The sequence below is a fragment of the Pseudonaja textilis genome, chromosome 1 (assembly GCF_049901715.1).
Source record: "Pseudonaja textilis isolate UNSWEBS1 chromosome 1, rPseTex1.2, whole genome shotgun sequence".
Taxonomy (NCBI): Eukaryota; Metazoa; Chordata; class Lepidosauria; order Squamata; family Elapidae; genus Pseudonaja; species Pseudonaja textilis.
The window spans coordinates 90,888,932-90,911,095 of NC_141990.1; the positions used below are offsets into that span (position 1 = coordinate 90,888,932).

At 36.0% G+C, this 22,164-nt stretch overlaps 1 protein-coding gene across 1 annotated transcript in view; it reads right to left on the reverse strand.

The window, feature by feature from the left end:
- Positions 1–22,164, reverse strand: part of LAMA2 (laminin subunit alpha 2) — a 432,393-nt gene that overhangs the window by 130,503 nt on the left and 279,726 nt on the right. Inside the window, exons 26-31 of the mRNA XM_087941278.1 lie at positions 16,520–16,699; positions 14,651–14,839; positions 14,432–14,565; positions 9,602–9,719; positions 2,828–2,962; positions 1,134–1,258 (exon numbers count right to left, since the gene is read on the reverse strand). Coding sequence (XP_087797404.1) covers positions 1,134–1,258; positions 2,828–2,962; positions 9,602–9,719; positions 14,432–14,565; positions 14,651–14,839; positions 16,520–16,699 — 881 coding nt within the window. The remainder of the gene's footprint in view (positions 1–1,133; positions 1,259–2,827; positions 2,963–9,601; positions 9,720–14,431; positions 14,566–14,650; positions 14,840–16,519; positions 16,700–22,164) is intronic.

Below are 22,164 nucleotides of genomic sequence, written 5' to 3' on the forward strand. Positions count from 1 at the left end.
CTTATGATATAAAAAATAGGATAAACTAATTGGGTTATGCAGCAGGAAAATAGTCATGCTTGTTCTCTTTTTGTCTAGATAAATCTATTAAAAGAAGTGAAAAGAAGAGCTTTACAGAGTATTGCAAGCTTGAAACTCATATGCCTACAGAGCTTTATTAGGTGTCTTTCAATTGAAGAAACATTGGCTAGTATGTCAATAGATATTTAAATCTGCATGTGAGATATGCATGAAGTATCAGTGTTGTCTGCACAAATCAGTGTTGTCTATCAGTGTTGTCTGCACAGCATTAAGGATAGATCCAATGGTGAGATATTCAGCATTGCAAAAGATGGAAATCAACATTGTGTATTTTTTAAATAAATAAACTGATACAAGATATAAATAGGATACAAGGTATAAATAGAGGAAGAAATCAACTTCTTTGCATGAAATTAATTTTATTTTAAGCCACATTTGCAAAAGAATAATGGGATGAGAGAATCATTAGCATGACATACTTAGATAAATTGATTCAGCACGATAATATTGGCTTTAAATTATGTGATCCTTCACAAGTCATCCCAGACCAACATAACATTAAAGAAGGGCTCAATACATTACTAAACTCACTGCATGGCAATGTAATGCTTTTATCGCAGCACAAAATATGAGCAGAAGCTTCCCTACAGCTCCCTTGTGACTGCATTGAACTTGAGAGCTGTACTGTAGCTTCACTTGTGAGTATAATTTTTATAATGCTCATTCATTATCCACTGACTATCACATTGTCAACTCTTTATGGATTCCTAAATAGCTAACTAGCCTAGAAGCCATTTCTGAGCGAGACAATTTAGCAGAAGTGGCGCAGTCACTACTCAGTGTGATACAATAGGCAGGATTTCACCAAGGAACCCAAGGAAAAGTTAGACTAAAGACAAAGAGAGCCAACGTAGGATCATGGCTATGGTGTTGAATTCAGACAAAGTCCATTCTCAAGCACTGAAGTCCCTGAGTAACCTTGGAATGATTCTCTCAGTCTCATTTACCTCACAGATTGTTGGGGTAAAATGAAAGATGTTGATATATAAGTCCCTTGAACTCCCATGGAAAGACAGAATACAAACAAAAGGGCATAAGCAATCCCTACTTACTTGTTGCTTGACATGGTCAAAGGGCAGGCACAAGGCTGACAGTCATTGGTATTTCCTCTAACGATCCCATAGAATCCAAGTGCACATCTTTCACAGTGGTCCCCATATGTGTTGTGACGACAGTTCTATGGAGAGAAGCAGAGAAGAGATCATTCTAGTTCTACTGCAAAGTCACAGCTACTGGTGATAATGCAGCAATACTTTTCATTCCCCAAAGTATCTCAAGCTCAAAATCCCTAACATCTAAAAAAAAAAAAATGTGCAGAGGATCAGGTTTCCCTAAAGCCCATACATTTGAGGATGGATTATCTTATTCCAAAGTGTGGTGTACCATATCTAAGAGAAGTTGCAATGCATTCTATTTTGATATATTTCTAAAATTTTTAGAGTACTATAAAGTTATATTGAAAAGTATTTAGGTGATCCCCACTCATATTATTTTGGTCTGGATAAACCAATATGTTGAAGAATATCCTTTTTTTAATGCAATGGGGATTCACGATCTGACTTTATGAAGTAGGAGTGCAACTTCTGTTGCTAGCAGTATTGAAAAAAATGGGGATAATTGACCCTTATTCTTTTCAGCGGCAAATAATCTTTTCATTCCTCTTAGCTTTTGCCCAGTTCTGCAGTTGTATTAAGTTAAGATAATATTAAGAATCTGAAAGCCCAAGATTAATTATTTTCTGGACCTGCTTTAAGTTCAGAAAAAAATATTCCAAGATTTGGATTCCTCCAAAAAGTCCACATTATTTAAAAAAAGCTTATGTCAACCTTGCAATGGGTGTGTTATTTAGAACCATGACAGCTTACTTATCTCTGATTACAATACTATAAATTTAGAAGAGATTAGTTAAGCAATTTCAACAACTAACTTTCCCACTCACTTATTTTTCCATTTTCCCATAATTATCAATTTTGGGATCCATTTTCTTGCCTTCTGCATCATACCCTTTTGCTTAGGCAAGTATTGCAGAAATAGATAGCTCTAATAGTAATATAAATCACTCCCCAGAAATCCAGAGTCATTGGTGTTACTAAGACTGGATAACCAAATGCAGATGGAAGAGTCCCATATTCTTCCATTAAAAATAAAACAAAAACAAAATCAAGGGAGATATTTTCTACCCTAGCCTCAGCTGGCTGGTTCTCTGTCATTTGAGCCTTGCTCAAGAAGTTGAATGGGAGGATGTAAAAGAAGAGGAGCATGGGAGTAGAAAAGGAATAAATAAAATAATACAATAATCAAATAAAATTAGAAAATAAAATAAATTACCTCTGAAACCATTTGGCAGAGGAAACTCTTAGCCCTGGCTCGCACTAATTATGGTTTATGGTAACCTCATGTGGAGACCCATGTTTGAGAGCAGACATTAAACTCTGCCATCCTGCAAATGCAGCCAATCAAGTTTGGGGAGCAATTACATGTTTTTATTTTATTCTTCATTACAGAGATGCTATTGCTCCTGCTATGGTTAAGTCAGTACTTATTTTCTGAGCATTATGTGAATGACTTAGAAGAAACTAGTTAGTATTTTAGTAAGTCTTACAATTAAAATGATAAAACCGACAGTAAAAGTGACATTAAAATTGTATTGTCCAATAATTCTTATTGAGTTCAGTTGCAAAGATGTCTTCAGAATGTGGAAAATAGGAATAGAGTAAATCATCTAGAAAAAGTATACATTTTATACCTGACAAATTGAGGTTTCGGGGTCACACATTTCACTATGCCTGTGGCATGAACAAGGGACACAGGCTCCTAGGGCAGGACCTGGCCTTCTGCCAGTATATGGAGAAGCAAGTCTATAAAAACCTGGGGAACAGGCCTGCAAGAAATAAGAAAAACAAACACTGTCCTTAATATTCTTCATCCCCATTCCTCTTGTCAGACAACTTCTTCCTCCCTTCCAACCAATATTTCTTATTTACAGGACACCTTAGGTCTGTCAGATTATATAATTTTCCAGAATTTTCCAATCCTTCTCAGCAATTTTTCCTTTCAGGATTTTCCTCCAATGCAATTCTTTACTGATATGGAATAAAATAGAAGGTAGAAAGCCACTCAGAAATCAGAGCAATGAAGCAGAAAGTAATCTGGCATAGCTATCAGAATTCTGATAGCTAAATCAGACTTCAGAACAGAAATAATAATGTTGGTGTCGGCTTGCTTCATGTATGGCTTGGAGGGGTTTGGATGGGCAGTGGTGAGGTTGCAGGTATTCGTCTGTTCATGAGGGCGGGTTTCCAAATGGCTGGGAGGCGGGAGGTGTCATCTCGTTTGTTCATGCTGTGTGGGCGTTTTTCTATTTCTATGGCTTCTCTGATTATTCTGCTGTTGAAGTGTTCGGTTTTTTGGCAATAGTTCTGGTATTTTTAAAGTTAATTTTATGTCCTGTGGCTTTGAGGTGTTGGACCAGGGAAGAGGTCGCTTTTCTTTTTTGATTGAGTTCTTATGATTCTTGATTCATGCGTGACACTAATTCTTCTGTTCAGAGTAATGATTGGCTTTAAATTATGTGATCCTTCACAAGTCATCCCAGACCAACATAACATTAAAGAAGGGCTCAATACATTACTAAACTCACTGCATGGCAATGTAATGCTTTTATCGCAGCACAAAATATGAGCAGAAGCTTCCTACAGCTCCCTTGTGACTGCATTGAACTTGAGAGCTGTACTGTAGCTTCACTTGTGAGTATAATTTTATAATGCTCATTCATTATCCACTGACTATCACATTGTCAACTCTTTATGGATTCCTAAATAGCTAACTAGCCTAGAAGCCATTTCTGAGCGAGACAATTTAGCAGAAGTGGCGCAGTCACTACTCAGTGTGATACAATAGGCAGGATTTCACCAAGGAACCCAAGGAAAAGTTAGACTAAAGACAAAGAGAGCCAACGCAGGATCATGGCTATGGTGTTGAATTCAGACAAAGTCCATTCTCAAGCACTGAAGTCCCTGAGTAACCTTGGAATGATTCTCTCAGTCTCATTTACCTCACAGATTGTTGGGGTAAATGAAAGATGTTGATATATAAGTCCCTTGAACTCCCATGGAAAGACAGAATACAAACAAAGGGCATAAGCAATCCCTACTTACTTGTTGCTTGACATGGTCAAAGGGCAGGCACAAGGCTGACAGTCATTGGTATTTCCTCTAACGATCCCATAGAATCCAAGTGCACATCTTTCACAGTGGTCCCTATATGTGTTGTGACGACAGTTCTATGGAGAGAAGCAGAGAAGAGATCATTCTAGTTCTACTGCAAAGTCACAGCTACTGGTGATAATGCAGCAATACTTTTCATTCCCCAAAGTATCTCAAGCTCAAAATCCCTAACATCTAAAAAAAAAAAAAAAAAAATGTGCAGAGGATCAGGTTTCCTAAAGCCCATACATTTGAGGATGGATTATCTTATTCCAAAGTGTGGTGTACCATATCTAAGAGAAGTTGCAATGCATTCTATTTTGATATATTTCTAAAATTTTTAGAGTACTATAAAGTTATATTGAAAAGTATTTAGGTGATCCCCACTCATATTATTTTGGTCTGGATAAACCAATATGTTGAAGAATATCCTTTTTTTAATGCAATGGGATTCACGATCTGACTTTATGAAGTAGGAGTGCAACTTCTGTTGCTAGCAGTATTGAAAAAAATGGGGATAATTGACCCTTATTCTTTTTCAGCGGCAAATAATCTTTTCATTCCTCTTAGCTTTTGCCCAGTTCTGCAGTTGTATTAAGTTAAGATAATATTAAGAATCTGAAAGCCCAAGATTAATTATTTTCTGGACCTGCTTTAAGTTCAGAAAAAAATATTCCAAGATTTGGATTCTCCAAAAGTCCACATTATTTAAAAAGCTTATGTCAACCTTGCAATGGGTGTGTTATTTAGAACCATGACAGCTTACTTATCTCTGATTACAATACTATAAATTTAGAAGAGATTAGTTAAGCAATTTCAACAACTAACTTTCCCACTCACTTATTTTTCCATTTTCCCATAATTATCAATTTTGGGATCCATTTTCTTGCCTTCTGCATCATACCCTTTTGCTTAGGCAAGTATTGCAGAAATAGATAGCTCTAATAGTAATATAAATCACTCCCCAGAAATCCAGAGTCATTGGTGTTACTAAGACTGGATAACCAAATGCAGATGGAAGAGTCCCATATTCTTCCATTAAAAATAAAACAAAAACAAAATCAAGGGAGATATTTTCTACCCTAGCCTCAGCTGGCTGGTTCTCTGTCATTTGAGCCTTGCTCAAGAAGTTGAATGGGAGGATGTAAAAGAAGAGGAGCATGGGAGTAGAAAAGGAATAAATAAAATAATACAATAATCAAATAAAATTAGAAAATAAAATAAATTACCTCTGAAACCATTTGGCAGAGGAAACTCTTAGCCCTGGCTCGCACTAATTATGGTTTATGGTAACCTCATGTGGAGACCCATGTTTGAGAGCAGACATTAAACTCTGCCATCCTGCAAATGCAGCCAATCAAGTTTGGGGAGCAATTACATGTTTTTATTTTATTCTTCATTACAGAGATGCTATTGCTCCTGCTATGGTTAAGTCAGTACTTATTTTCTGAGCATTATGTGAATGACTTAGAAGAAACTAGTTAGTATTTTAGTAAGTCTTACAATTAAAATGATAAAACCGACAGTAAAAGTGACATTAAAATTGTATTGTCCAATAATTCTTATTGACTTCAGTTGCAAAGATGTCTTCAGAATGTGGAAAATAGGAATAGAGTAAATCATCTAGAAAAAGTATACATTTTATACCTGACAAATTGAGGTTTCGGGTCACACATTTCACTATGCCTGTGGCATGAACAAGGGACACAGGCTCCTAGGGCAGGACCTGGCCTTCTGCCAGTATATGGAGAAGCAAGTCTATAAAAACCTGGGGAACAGGCCTGCAAGAAATAAGAAAACAAACACTGTCCTTAATATTCTTCATCCCCATTCCTCTTGTCAGACAACTTCTTCCTCCCTTCCAACCAATATTTCTTATTTACAGGACACCTTAGGTCTGTCAGATTATATAATTTTCCAGAATTTTCCAATCCTTCTCAGCAATTTTTCCTTTCAGGATTTTCCTCCAATGCAATTCTTTACTGATATGGAATAAAATAGAAGGTAGAAAGCCACTCAGAAATCAGAGCAATGAAGCAGAAAGTAATCTGGCATAGCTATCAGAATTCTGATAGCTAAATCAGACTTCAGAACAGAAATAATAATAAAAAAATGGAAGGATGTATTAAAGATTATATATATATATATATATATATATATATATATATATATATATATATATATATATATATATATATATATATATATATATATATATTTGTTTTCTGAGGTTCTCGCGGTAGTTTGAACAACCAAAGATCCATATATATATATATATATATATATATATATATATATATATATATATATATATATATATATATATATGGATCTTTGGTTGTTCGGTTTTCTCCCGCGTAAGATTCAAAGTGTCTAGGCAACGTTTCGATGAAGTCTCATTCATCATCATCAGGCCTCTGTCTTTGGCTCTTGCTTTTCAGAGTGATGTGAGGTTGCAGCTGCTTTTTTCTTTCTAACTGTCAGTGGGGGTGGGATTTGAATGGGTGGGGGCTTGGCTGTGTTCTGATTGGGTGGGGTGTCTTCTCATTGGTGGGGGCCTGGCTGTGTTTTGATTGGTTGGGGGTTGGCCGTGTTCTGATTGGCTGGATTTCTTGCTGCCCGGCTTCGAGTTCCGAGGTCGCGCTGCATCTCCATAGTTGGTGTCGGCTTGCTTCATGTATGGCTTGGAGGGGTTTGGAGTGGGCAGTGGTGAGGTTGCAGGTATTCGTCTGTTCATGAGGGCGGGTTTCCAAATGGCTGGGAGGCGGGAGGTGTCATCTCGTTTGTTCATGCTGTGTGGGCGTTTTCTATTTCTATGGCTTCTCTGATTATTCTGCTGTTGAAGTGTTCGGTTTTGGCAATAGTTCTGGTATTTTTAAAGTTAATTTTATGTCCTGTGGCTTTGAGGTGTTGGACCAGGGAAGAGGTCGTTTCTTCTTTTTGATTGAGTTCTTATGTTCTTCAATGCGTGCACTAATTCTTCTGTTAGTCTGTCCAATGTATGTGGCAGGGCAGGCAGTGCAGGGATTTCAGTATACTCCTTGGTTTTCTAATTCGACTCTGTCTTTGGGGTTTCTTAGGATGGTGGATATTTTTCTGTTTGTGCAGAATGCTGTTTTAATATTGTGTTTTTGGAGGATCTTGCTGATTCTGTCTGTAGTGCCTTTTATATATGGGAGGAGGGCTTTGCCGTTTTCTTGTTCTCTGTCTTGGATTTTGGTTGGGGTTTCTTTTTGGATTAGGTGGGTAATCTTGTGTCTTTGGAATCCATTGGCTGTAAGTACGTTGGTGAGGGTGTGTAGTTCGGCTTTTTGGTGTTGTTCATCGGTTAAGCATTTTGTTCTGGAGATGAGTGTTTTGGCTACGGAATTGATCTGTGCTGGGTGGTGGTGTGAGAGTGCATGTAGATAGCGGTTTGTATGTGTTTTCTTTTGGTAGATGGTGTGTCCTAGGAGCCATTGGATCTTTTGTATACCAAGACATCTAGGAAGGGAAGTTGATTGTTGGTTTCTGTTTCCATGGTGAATTGTATCTTGGGGTGTAGGCTGTTGAGGTGTGTGAGGAACTTGTTTAGTTTTTCTTTCCCATGTGGCCAGATTATGAAGGTGTCATCTACGTATCTGAGCCAGAGTTTGGGTTTGTGGTCGTATTTTTCTAGAGCTTGTGTTTCAAAGTGTTCCATGTAGAGGTTTGCGATGACAGGTGAGAGGGGTGATCCCATGGGTGCTCCTTCTATTTGTTTGTATTTTTGTCCATTGTAGGTGAAGTATGTATTGGATAGGCAGTGGTTGGTCAGATCTAGGATGTGCTTGGGGGTTGTATTTGTTTTGGATGGCTGTCAAGGCTTCTTTTATTGGTATTTGGGTGAAGAGGGATATGACATCGAAGCTTACTAGTAGGTCGCTGGGTTGTAAGTTTTGTTTCTTTATGATTTCGATGAACTGGAATGAGTTTCTTACATGTGAGTTGATGGATTCTGCATAGGGTTGTAGTTGTTTGGCGAGAAATTTGGCCAGGTTTTGTAGAGGTGAGCCTATGGAGCTGACTATTGGTCTGAGTGGGGTTCCTTCTTTGTGTATCTTGGGGAGACCATAAAGCTTGGGGCATCTGGATGATTTTTCTCTGGGTATGATTCTTTGCTGGATTTCTTCACTGATGGGGAGGTTTTTATTTTGGATTTGGTAGTTTTTTCTAGGTAGGTGGTGGGGTCTGTCTTTAGGGGTTTGTATGCGGGTCTTGGAGTAGGTTGGTTAACTTGGTTTGGTAGTCAGATGTGTTCATAACCACTGTCGCGTTGCCTTTGTCTGCTGGTAGGATTATTATGCTGGTGTCTTCTTTCAGGTTAAGTAGTGCAGTTTGTTCTTCTTTGGATAAGTTGCTTTTGGGTGGTTTACTAGTGCAGAGGATGTTGGTGATTTCAAGTCTGATTTTGTTAGCATCATCAGGGTTGGTTTTGGTCAGGCTGGTTTCAACTCCACATATGATGGTTTCTGTGGGGATGTGTTTGGGGGCGACAGCAAAGTTGAATCCTTTTGAAAGGACCTTGGTTTCAGCTTCAGTAAGGATCTTGTCTGAGATGTTGTGCACTGTTTGTTTCATGTGTGGCTGTGGGGGGAGGAGTTGGTTTCTGGCGTTGTTGTAGTTTCTTGAGTTTGTTGGTGTGTGTGTTTGTCTTGAGGGAGGTCTGTGTTTCTGCTCTCCAGACAGCAAGTTGTTTGGATTTGTCCCAAAGTAGGGGGTGAATCTTGTTGCTGAGTTTCAGGTGGAGTGTGAGGAGATCTTTGTTGATTTGGTCTAGGAGAAACCTTTTGTGTGAAGTTCATTTCTGATTAGGGCCAATTCTGTTCTTTTTAGGATGCGTTTGGTGGCTGCTGTGTTGGTGTGGAATTTCAGTTGGAAGCTTGTGGGAATTAAATTTTGATCTCGGCAGTTGCATAGGAATGCAAGGTCACATAAAATGGAAGCTCTTTGGACTTCAAGTTTTTCATAAGTCCTGATCAGATGGTGGGTTTCCTCCCCGTAGAGGTGTAATATTTGTTTTCTGAGGTTCTCGCGAGTATTTGTATGTGGATCTTTGGTTGTTCGGGTTTTCTCCCGCGTAAGATTCAAAGAATATATATATATTCCTACAGAGTACAGTACTTATACCATCATTTATAATATCCCAAACTATAAGTAATACATAATAATCAATTTTATGCATAAATAATATACACGCGTGGAATTCAAACATTATACTGTAGATCCTATCCTATCCATTCAATTATAATTCATAAGCACTTTGAGATAAACTTTATAGGTATGAGGTATATTACCTCACATGACAAACCAAAATGGCCCACAGGACAGTTACATTGCTCAATCAATTGGGCACTTGGAGTTCTTCTCGATACATTTCCTGTGTCTGCAATTTCCAGGCTAATCTCAGAAATTCTGGCAGAAGAAAACAGAAGGGAAAAAAATAAATTAAACTCTGCAGATTAAATTTTACTTTAATTGATAGACAAGAACACTTGCACTCAACTTTGGGGCATTATTTAGAAAAGATAAAAATTATGTTAGTCTGCCTCATTTTATTTTTATCATTATTGGCCTGGGCTAGTGGTGTTAATGTAAAAGTATACTTACTCAATTCAACTTTTATTTAATTTAGAACCCAAACACCAGCATTCTAAAGGCAGAAAAAAAGAATCAAAAAGCCATCCTCTGTATGTTGTCTGTTGATTGTGACTGAAGCAAATGTAGATATAAAGTTATTATGCTGGATATAAATTAGAGGTGGGGAACAAAGCAGAGGGAATCTTCTTTATCTTAGGTGGCTACTTCATTGGAAGTCCATCAATCTATCTATCTTTTATTTTGTAAGAAGAGTATGTGTGATTTTTGCCTAGATGAAAATCTGTTCAAATTTGCACTAATCTGTCATTGGCTTGTCCTCATTGTAGGCTAATTATCCTTGGTTAGATGTTGCACTCAAGTAATGTCATGTGGAGATAAGATACCACTTCTTCCAATTTTGGAAGGAGGAGAAAAAGGGAAACGTTGTGGTGTAAGAGACAAAATGGATGTGTATACTAAAAAAGCAGCTTTGTCAATAACAATTCACAAACATATTAAAACATTTAAAACAAATGGAGGAAAGAGATATCTCAACATCTCACCACTAACCTTTACCAGATGCTCTCTTAGTTTTGTTACAAAATACTTAGAAACAAGAGAAACAGTCCATTTGCAGCAAAATAAGCAGAAAAGGCAGATGTAGTTTCTATAAAGGCTTTTTTTTAAAAAATATTTGTAAATCAAGTGGTTCTCATGGCCAGCAAGACTTGGGCTGCTGTCTGGAGCATCTTTAGTAGATTTTAGTTTGAACTCTGATACCTGATCAATATCAGGGATCTAGAATTAATTAATAGTAAAATAGAACCCATAGCTCAAGTTCAACTAAATTAATTGTATTAGTCTGTTCTCTTGGAAAAAGGGGAAAAAAAACAACAACCCTCCATCCATTTAATGTAAGAAATGTTTCAACGTTCAATCCTGAAATGTAAAAAGGGGAATAACAAAATTAACACAGCAGGAGAAAAATGTTTGGCTTTGGCTTTTTAATGGCAGCTTCTGAATCACTCACTGTAATACTGTTGCTTTCATGCAGAAACATGATTAGTGCTGCTGTTCAATTACATAGCTAATATGGTGTACTGCTGGAATTAAGCTATTTTTACACTTGAAGCTACAGTCAGCATGATGTTTCTTATAATGTTTTGCTGCAATATATCAATGATCTGCAAGGCTGCATTTGAAAACATTTCAGAAATCCTACTTTTATACCTCCTAGGATTAATTTGTGAATAGTCAGTTTCATCAAAATTATTATCAGCCCATGCACTGTTTCTTCCTTCAAGCCCTGCTCTTGACCATCAGCATGGATGTCACACAGTGTGCTGAAAATGCTCTGTGACAGGGATAAGCTATTTTGTACAACATTAGGTGCTTTTGTCTCAAAGTCCCATAAATCCTAGCTACTGTCATAGCAGCTTCAGTTGATGAAACTGAAATCAAAATATCTGGGTTCACCAAGCTGCCTATTTAGTCATGGAGACGCACACATATTATTTGTGGGCTTAGTTTTAAACTATTCAGTCTATACAATGCATTGGAAATGATGCTGTAGGGAATCAATGACAATAATAGTGATGAAACAGTCAGATATTTGATCCATATTATCTTTCCTATTGATATAATTAATTGAAGCTTTTTAGCTTCTATTAATCTCAGGCTGGTGGTCTTCCAGCAATGTCAACAAGAAATATTAAACATCAAGCATTTCATCTTTCAAAGACAAGACAGGTATTGTATCACTGAACCATACTTTTAAACCATTGAATTACATCCAAAACATAAAACTTTAGAACATGGGGAGATCTGAAATCACCTCAAGGAGAAAGGACAATAGAAAGCATAGAGCTGTGAATTAATGTGCCCTAATTACTGATTTCAAATCCTCTTATTTTACAACAGTATGTCTTTTTTCATATTCTTCTGGATAGCTGTTATAAATGTCACACTTTAGAAAATATACATACAAATCCATGAGGAAAAATGATTAATATATCTCAGACTGCATGAGTTGCAGTGCTCCACTATTTACTTTTTAAGTAGTAACTACTCAGTTAGATTGTCATTAAAAGAAGTATTTACTCTCACAGTACATAATTGATCTATGCAAGTTGTTTCTATTAAGATGCACTGATAGCTATTGATTTGGACATTGTAATAAGAATTAGACAAATTTGTAGAAGATAGTGCTACTACAATTATCAGTTACAATGGCCCTGTATCACATAAAATTCCAGTTCCTGGGAGATAATAGCAGAAGAATGCTGTTATACTCATGAGATACTATTTGGCTTCTCATTTAGTTGGTTCCTATAAAAATGCTATAAGAATGCGAAATTAGATGAGTTTTCCATCATACTTGAATATGGCTCTACCTAAATCAGCCCAGAAAATATAGATGAAAGAAGATATACATAATGCCAGCATGGTACATAGATCACTCACACTAGACTTTGCCAGCAGGAAAGATGAATGACCAAAGAAGATTTATTTTTAAAAAATAGGAAATGAGTTCACAAATACAGATGAGTTATGAATCACCTACAAAAATAGGAAATTCAAATAATCCTACTGAAGCTTTCACTGCGATTGTTCATAGCACTTGGGTCTATGATCTGGATAATAACTAATACCCATTCCAACAAGTGATCAATCCATCCATTAATAAAGCCATGTAACATTATAAATCATCATCACTGTTAAAATTGTGTCAGTAGTCATCTATAAAAATGAATGAGAGAAGCAGTGATTGATTGAAAGAACTCGGTCATTACTTAACAATGGAATTATCAAGAAGATAAACTTTTTCCAATAAAAGATAATATTTGTAGTTCAGGGTTGAAGTGAATCAGAGGTGGTATTCAGCAGGTTCTGACCAGTTCTGGAGAACCGGTAGTGGAAATTTTGAGTAGTTCGAAGAACTGGCAAATGCCACCTCTGACTGGAGATTTTACAGTATCCTTCCCCTGCCATGCCCACCAAACCACACCCACAGAACTGGTAGTAAATTTTTTTTAATCTCACCACTGAAGTGAATGGCTTGGTGCACTCTGAGCTTGCTTGCTTTGTTGCAAAATGTCATGCCCCTGGTGGAGACTGACTCTGAGGAAGAGGAGGAACAGCCAACAGGGAATGGGAGTGTGGCTCCAGAGATGGTGGAGGAGGCTAGGGAAGGGCAGAGGCCAGCTGAGCAATCAGAGGAGGATCCAGGCCCATCCTCTATCCATCCTAGGTCACACAGGGAGGAGAGGATCAGGGAAAAGCGAGGTCTACTCAAGAGGAGATTACCAAGATCCTCCTCGTGGCTTGCAGCTGGGAGCTATGTATATAAGTTTGTAACTGCGCAGTCAGAATTGCTGGAGTCAATTTAGTGTTTACTTTGAAAGAGGTTTATCTTTGCTGGCGTTCTTCCCATGGACTCTCCTCGGTTATTTTCCTGGAGTTTATGATTAGTTATCTTGGCTTGCTTCGGAACTCTTGTCAATGCAGTTTGTTTTGGTTTTCTTTTTGCCTCATTTTTTACTTTTGTGACTTTAAACTGTGCCTAATAAAACAGTGAAGTTAAGTTGAAGGCTTTACCGGACTTTAATGTATGTTTTGGGTTTGGGTTATTTTGAGAGATTATGGGTCATCACACAGATATTTCATTCCCCAAACTCAGAAAGAAAACCAATGCTAGTAAGGAGTGCGGTTTGCAGTCAATTTATATTCTAGTGGCTTGCCCTGTCAGTGTTGCTGGGGATGCTCTTAGAGAGATTCTTTGGTTGGGCTGTTTGCTCTTGGCTTCTTTGGCAGTTTCTTGATTGGGTTATTGTTTACTTGATTGTTGGCCTGATGTTAATCCTGGAGCTAATCTATGCCTATCAGGGTGCTGAATGCTGGTGGAGAGTTGCTTGGGTCTTTTTTCATTCTTGAACATATAAATAAACTTATGTATCTTTACTTAAATGTGATACTATTCAGAGATTTTACTCAAAAATCAGGCAATATATTATTGGGCAGGCAATAATATGAGAGAGGTGACTGCTGAATCAGATCAACTAATTCTTGGACAGCTGGACACTACCAGAACAGGTTAAAGGGGATAGAAGCAAGTGCAGGCTAACTTCCGAGGCAAAAAAAGCAAGGAAGTGCAAAATCTATGGCAAATTACATGTGACACAATTTAAGACAGTTGAAGACAGAATCTTCAAAGTTAGGACAAAATGCTCTGAAGTGACAAGCTGCTCTGGCTGCTTCGACTTTGCTGGTGTGATTTGATCATCATTAATCAAAGGTCAATTATTAGAATAATTTCTAGGTTTTGAGCCCTATGGGAATTCCATCTTTTGACAAGATTATGATTTTCCTTTTATTCTGGCTAAAGAAAGCTGAAATCTTACATAGATTGGCAAATTCAAGCCCATGGATCTCAATGTAAATAACACAATATGGAAAAGTACTTTATGACTTTCCTGTGAAAATGAATCGATCGCTGACAATTGATACTAGTGTTTAGTATTACTGATTGCATCATATAAAAGGCTTACCTGCTTTGTCTCATGAACCTGCCATGAGTTGCTTTGATTAGTATGTAATGAATGTTGTACAGGACATCCATGAAATCCTCACGGGTCACAGTCTGTGTGATCCTTGGATCATCACCATAGTATTTCCACTTATACTGAAAAGGAAGTCATGACAGGAATGCTAATGATTTAACTGTTTTCAAAGTGCCAATGACACAACAGATTGGAATGAAAAATTACCTCTGTCATTTCTATCTCGTGCCTTGTCAACTGGCCATTCAGAGGAGCAACCACATGCCTGACAATAATCCGTGTATGTGTGGGAAGCCCACCTCTGATTATGATCTGGGGATTGTAAGTTGCAAAACCCGTGTCTTCCCTTGCTTCAAAAAATATAGCATATTTCAGCTTTCCTCCGTAAGCCATCAGCTAACATAGAAGAAGAAACCATATAAATAATAATATAGACAGGCCGTCAAAATGAAATAGAAAGAAATAAGAAAAATGGCGCATATATGAAGATGCTCTGAAGATTTCCAGTTAGCATGAAATGAGTGATTAAAGTTATGATTTTCACTGTATCACATACAAATAACAAGAACTATATAATAAAATAAAACAAGAATGTGGAATTTATTTCCCATTTCTATTTAAAAAAACAACCCATGATTTTTTTTTGTGTGTGCATACCTAAAGTACTGGATATTTTTTCAATTTGAAATATTTCCTGCAATTAGGATAAGCTACAAAAAAAAAGAATGGATAATGTGGGAACTTTTATGCAGTATGCTTTAAATTTATACTTATGAATTTTATGCACAAAAAGTCAAATTTAAAGAAAAGAAGAAAAAGAAATGGGCAAAAAAGCAAAATAAAAACCAAGGTTATAAAATATATTGACTTCCAACTTTCCAATTTTCATCTTTTTAATCGTTAAATTCATAAATCATGTGTTCACTTTTTTCTTCTTTTAGCAAAAAACTCATAAAATTTTTCTATTTTTTTTAAGTGCTTGTTTTCTCCTTGACCAAATAGATCAGTTTTACTGTTTCTACCAATTCCTACATTTTTACAATCCATTCATCCATTATGGAAATCTCAGTACTTTTCCATCAATGTGACTATCTTGCTGGAACTTTTATGCTTCCTAAGGGTATTATTTCCTATCTCTGTATAGCTGATAAGGCTAGACCAACTAAAAGGTAATTGAGTTTGGGAGTGGATAATCACAACACAAATAAGGTCAAGTGACACAAGCACTTGGATTATCATACTATTATATTTCTTTTTCCACTATCAAAATACGACTTCCACAGCTTCAGGGGAATTCTATTCATCATCATAATTAAAGGGAATTCTTCAAGTATTAAATGAAGCTTTGAAACACAGCTCCCCTCATTATTTTACCTTTTTGAGTATATTATACATTTACATTCTAAAATTAAAAATTTGTTCTATATAGTTTTCTTTTAGATATCAGGTATCTTAGCTATATCTCTGATATTAGCCTTAGCAGAATAATATTACAGAGTCATGGGCTAAAAAATTTGGACCTGCCTAAAAGTCATACTTTCCAATGAAGGTCTCTAACAAAATTCTTTCTTTAGCTTTGTTTTCAAGTAGGGTAACTGGCTAGAAGAATTATTATAAAATATTAGAAAAACAAAGTGATACATGACTTTAAGCAGTGGATTGTAGACATGTCAGTATTTGAATTAAGCTTTAGCAGGGTTTTCTTCCTGACAAAGAAGCAAGGAAAAGGTTTTTAAGCAAGATGATTATTTAGGGGGGAGATAATCTATTTTTAACATGATACTCCAAAACTCCTTTTCATTTCCTTTCTCTTTTTCCCTATTACCGTGATTATTATGAGGTTACACTGTATTTTTTAATTATTTTAATTCTGTTAATTAGCTTGATAATAATAAAATGAATAATATTTCATTATCTGGTTTCTCTTTTAATGGAAAATAATAAGAGAGAATTAATAGTTATGACAATAAAATGGTAACTTTTCATTAGTACTTTCAAGGTCTTTCTAATCTTTGTTGGGGGAAAAAGAAAAGAAATGACAAAATATAAACTGTAATTAGAATTCCCACCCTTTACCTTCTTTCCTTCGAATTGTTCTGGAAGCCTCCAATAAAATGGTTCTGAATGTAGATCTTGCATTACTGAATCAATATTTGCAATTGTTTCTGGATATTGGTATATAATCCCTTTGGTAGTTTGGTGCTGGACATTTTCATCAACCAAAGGAAGGACAACCTGGTCTGGCTTCAGAGTCAGCTAAATGAGAATGAATAGATCAATATCTATCTCTATCTCTATCTTAAACTCTGTTCTGTACAAAATTATTGTTAAAATATTTATCAAACAATGATATATAAAATACATACTGTAATGACTAATATATAATGGAATAGATACAATAATAAAATACATGAAAGTTTAAAGGTTAAAACTAGCACCTTGAATTAGTCTCAGAAACAAACTGGCAGCCAAAGCACTTCACAGAGCAGAAGTTTAATATATTCTGGCCTAGGAGCACCCATACAATCTACCCCCTGGCATTCTGCATTAGCTGAAGCTTCTGAGTACTCGTCAAGGGAAGCCCTATGTAGAGTCCAATCTGGAGATGTCTAGGACATGGGAACAGAGCCTCCAGGATTCAGGAATGTATGTAACTGGCACACAGCACAAAGTCATGAAAAGACCCTCCTAGCCACAACTGCTACTTGAGCAAGAATTGTGAGTTTAGAGGATGCCCAGATTGCATCTGTTTGATGGGCACTGTGATCCCATCCATCACTGAAGATTTACAGTTGCAAAAGTAATCAGAGAAATCAGAAATAACAAGTGTAATTAATATTCAGGCCTATCACTCATCCAAAATACATAAATAGATATTAGTTGTATATAGTAACCATGAGTCTGGGTAAGAAACAGAATATACCAGTTTGCCTACATATGCAATTCAAGATACTGATAGTTACTTTTAAATGGATGACAATGGTTTACTTATGGAAATGTCTCTTCCTGGTTGTTTGTATGTGTCCTGTCTGATCCAGCAAGACAGGCATATTACAGGTACCATCAGCCAAGGAGGGTAGAATCTTATCTGCCATGGTATCCACCTCCTGGAATATCATCCCTACTATTGGGTTGGCCCTACATTGTTGGCCTTTTTAAAAACTTTGAAGACCTGGTTTCGTTTTTTTTTTATGTTGTATTCTGTTACACTATAAATACTTTGCATTTTGTATTCCAAGTATTCCACACTTGGAATACTGGATCCAGTTCTAGTCACCACAATAAAAAGTAAGATGCTGAGTCTGTGGAAAGAGTGCAGAGAAGAGCAACAAGAATAATTAGGGGAGGGATGCTAAAACACCCGAAGTTATAGGAATCGGGTATGTCTTGTCTAATGAAAAGGATTAGAGGGAATATGATACCAATGTTCTAATATTTGAGGGGCTCAAACTTTTTTCCAAACCACCAAAAGTCAAGATGAGAAAGAATGGATGGAAACTAACCAAGGAGAGAAACAGCCTAGAACTAAGGAGATATTTCCTAATGGTGAAAACAATTGACCAATGGAACAACTTGCCTTCAGAAATTGTGGGTGATCTATTGCTGGAGGCTTTCAAAAAGAGACTGGACAATCTGGAATGGTATAGGGTCTCCTGCTCAAGCAGGGGGTTGGACTGGAAGATCTCCAGGGTCCCTTCCAACTCAACTATTCTATGTTCTAAATAAACCCAATTTGGTGACTGAGTCCTGGGCATGTTTTATGGTTATTTTGAGGGCTTTTTATGATTCTTTATCTGTTATATGCTTTATGTCTTGTTCTATTTTAATATTTGTTTATATTTTATTTGTTTTTAGTGAGAGTTGACCCGAGTCACATACTTGAGATGGGTGACTCTATAAATTGAACAAATAAATAATTACAAGTATCTACCATATGTCATTCATAGCAATTGAATTAAGTAACGAAAACTATCCATGAAAGCATCTGTTCCTTTATGAAACTTCATAGAATAAGGGCTGAGCAAAGAAGTGAAGAATTTCTGGACTGGCGTTATTCTTTCTCTGCAATATTTCCAGCAGATTCAGTAACACACTTCTTTGAAATGCTAATGCCAAAATGAAGCGAAGTGCCTGCCTTGCCTCTGGAGGTGTTCCTGTATTCCATGCATTAAACATGCTAATCAGCAAGAAACTGGTTTATTTGAAATATACAACTCCATTCGTGGTATCTCTACATCAGAAAATTTTCCAGTTGCACTTCACTGTTCTAAAATAGATTGGAATACTTAGAAGTTCTAAGAGCTCAGAAACACTGCTGAGTGAAACTGCAAGCCTCATTTAAATATGAGAACTGAAAAGAGGGATAATTGATCATTAGGGAAATTTTAAATTGACATTTTAAATCATGCACATTTCTACTTTCCTAAGATATAGGAGAGGTGAAGCTTTGATTATGCAAGTCTGTGCTCTTCAACGTTAGAGAGTTAGTCTCATTCAATACAGTGGACTTATTTCCATGTAAACAAACAAAGTTTATTGAATAAGATATACAGTATTATCCTATCAGCCATAAGAAATCAGTTAAATTTTTATGCTGTGAATCTTCTCACCACTTTTGAGGTTCTGAAGGTCCCTCGAGACCTAGTTACATCAGGGGAAGCTGAACTAGTGATGTTACTTTATTACTGTTATTATCAACATCTTTTTGTCTATTCTGGTTTAATCTGTTTTATAGTGTTTTTAATGTTTTTAAACATTAAACTCATTACCAATGTTCATGGTAATGATTTTAAATATTTATTTTTAGTTTTGTGACACATTGTCTATGGTCACTTGCTATGAGATGGGTGGCTATATAAATTAGATAAATACATTGGAAAATGTTCACTTTCACAGTGAAAGTGTCATAAAAGGGTGAGGTAGGTGGCTATACAAATTAGATTTGGGAATGATTATACATTAGTAAAATATTATCAAATACTATACTATGTTTTTCTGTGGTCCAATTTTGACCAATTTGGTAAGAATTGTCAGTAGAAATTCTTTCAGCAGTAATAAATTGGAGGCCCACTTGATGGAAAAATTAAAAAGCACATGTAGTTCTCCCAAGGCTTCTATATTCTTTTGCAAACAATAATCATGTGAACCCCTCAAATTTGCCTCATTTGCTAATAAGGATGCCGAAGCTATGTGGCAGGAAGGAGTTGGGGTTTAGTGTCTCTCACCAATATCTATCTCCTCAACAACATTTGGAATAGTTGAGATTCTCTTATCTATGGTAATATTTGTCCGAGAGTGATAAGGGCTAAAAGAACATTCACATGGTTTTTTTTTTCCTTTTCCTTTTATTCATGTCACTGCCCTGGTCAGCAGAGTTTATTGGGGTTACATCCTTGGAAAAAAAACCCAGCAATTCTTGACTGTTTTAAAGATTTAATGTATGGATCAACGTCTTCAATTACTGGGCATAACAACCTTTTTTTTAGTAACCATCTCTAGGTTGAACATCGTTTTAATGTCTGAGCCTTTCCTTTATCAGTTCAGTTTCCAAACACCTTTCAGTAAGTGCCTGTAGAAACTCTGCAAAAAAGAGACCATCACTTTTAAAGCATAGACTGAAATTGCAAATTCCCCCTTTTTATAATATTCCTGAAACATTGTCTAGTTTAGAGAGCAAATTTCACAATCTTCCAGTTACTTTATATTCAGTTGTAAGCTTCTAAATATTAAAGCCCACAGATTTTTGTATAACCTATAGTACACCAATGCAATATTGTAGCTAGGTTTATTTGCAGGGTTTTCAGATAATTTATAAGATTTCTATTTCTTTTATTCATATACTGTCATCCTCTTAAGCAACCCAAGATAGTTTCAAAATAATTTGCTTTAGAGATTATGCTCCAAAAGGGAGTTAATATAAAAAATCAAGACTTAAACATTCATGTAAAGTCTGTCTCATATTTCAAATTCCTTGAAAATCAACCTCTCAGCCATGCCCCAAATTGAAATCTCCATTTAATAAGATAAAATGACACATGAAATATCTATGGATGTTTCATCTGTAATAGCTTACTCATATATAAATAACTATTTAGGCTATAGTTTTTGACAGTTGTATGTGAAATGTCTCTGAATCTTGAGTAGCTCATTTAGGAACTTCACTGTTGAACTTTTATGTCTTTTTTTCACTTATTGAGACTACCTGAAAAATCCCATTAAGTTCCAATGGCTACGTCCAAGAAAAAGAGCGTAATTTTAAATTCTGGATTTAGAGTCTAACTTCTCATCCTGTTTGGAGTAGGATGTCATGATATTCCCTATAATATTCTATGGGAATGAAAGTTGGACTTTGAAGAATCACAGTAGGAGAATATAGGGAGGCATTTTTGAAATTTGATATTGGAGAATGCTTCTAACAATAACATGGACAGCCAAAACACCCCAATGATGATTGAACTAATCAACTCAGAGTACTTAGGGTACAAAAAACTAGGCTCAAATTATCCTATTTCAGACACATGTTATGAAGACCTAGCTTTCTGAAGAAGTCCTTATTAGTGGGAAAGGTAGAAGGAAAAAGAACAAGAGGATGACCAATGGCAAGATGGATAGATTCAATTATAGTGGCAATGAATGAATTACTTGAAGATCTGAAAGATCAGGTCAGGGCGATAATCATGGACAGAAATCTATGTGGTTGCTAGAAGTCAAAAACAGTTTAATGGCACATAATTCATCAATAACCTATTATAATTTTTCCCTGCCTAATATAATTTTTCAACTTTAAAATTGATTTTATAGTTGGAAGTTTTTTTTTCTGACTAATTTTGATACTCGATCTTTGTCTCTTTCTAATCCATCTGCCATTAGCTTTATAATAATTATTTTATAATCTATCATGATAGAACGTAGTAGTAAGGATTCCAGGGAGGGAGAGTGTACATTTGGAGTAGAATAAGAGATAATACAGTCCATATATTTTGTGTGAGAGAAAGAGGGTGAAGACAGCCCTTTCCAAATAATTATCAGAGTAAATGGTAAATGCAGATAGTAGAGTATTTCAGTTTGGCAAGAGTCTGTATATAGGTGTGAAAACAATAAAGAACTCAGCTTAGAATAATCACCACATGGTGTTTTGGGGCCTGACAGATGCTTTAATAGCTGCAGCATAAATACAGAGATACTTGGGAGCAGCTGCATTCAAAGAAATATTAGCTTTGTTTGAGCTAATATGCGACAACTTTGCGCAGTCCTAGTAATCAGTATTTTTATTACATTTCTTTTTTTATTGCAAAGATTTGTATGCTGCCTGATTCATGAGACTCCATGTAGAATGACTAATCTGTAACCACCTTGCTAGAAACTGGTGGAAAAACATGTGTTTTCTAAAGACAATAAAAATATTAAAGCAATATTTTTCAGTGGTGAATTTATTTTTAAAATTAAAAGGAAACTGGAAGCATTAAATCATATAGGTTCTCTTAATATGATTGCAATCTAGTCTAGTCCTCTAGATAAACTGAAAAAAATATATCTGATGTTTGCATTTGAGCAGCCAAGATTATTAAACTTTGCATGGAACAATTTACTATCCCTTTCCTTACATCTTCCTTTTCTGGATTCGAATAGCTTTACTCAAGGACTTGACATTTATTATTCAATTTGAACTTTCTTTGGAACATTTTTGACCCCGATTGCTCAATGGAACATAGTTTTTTATC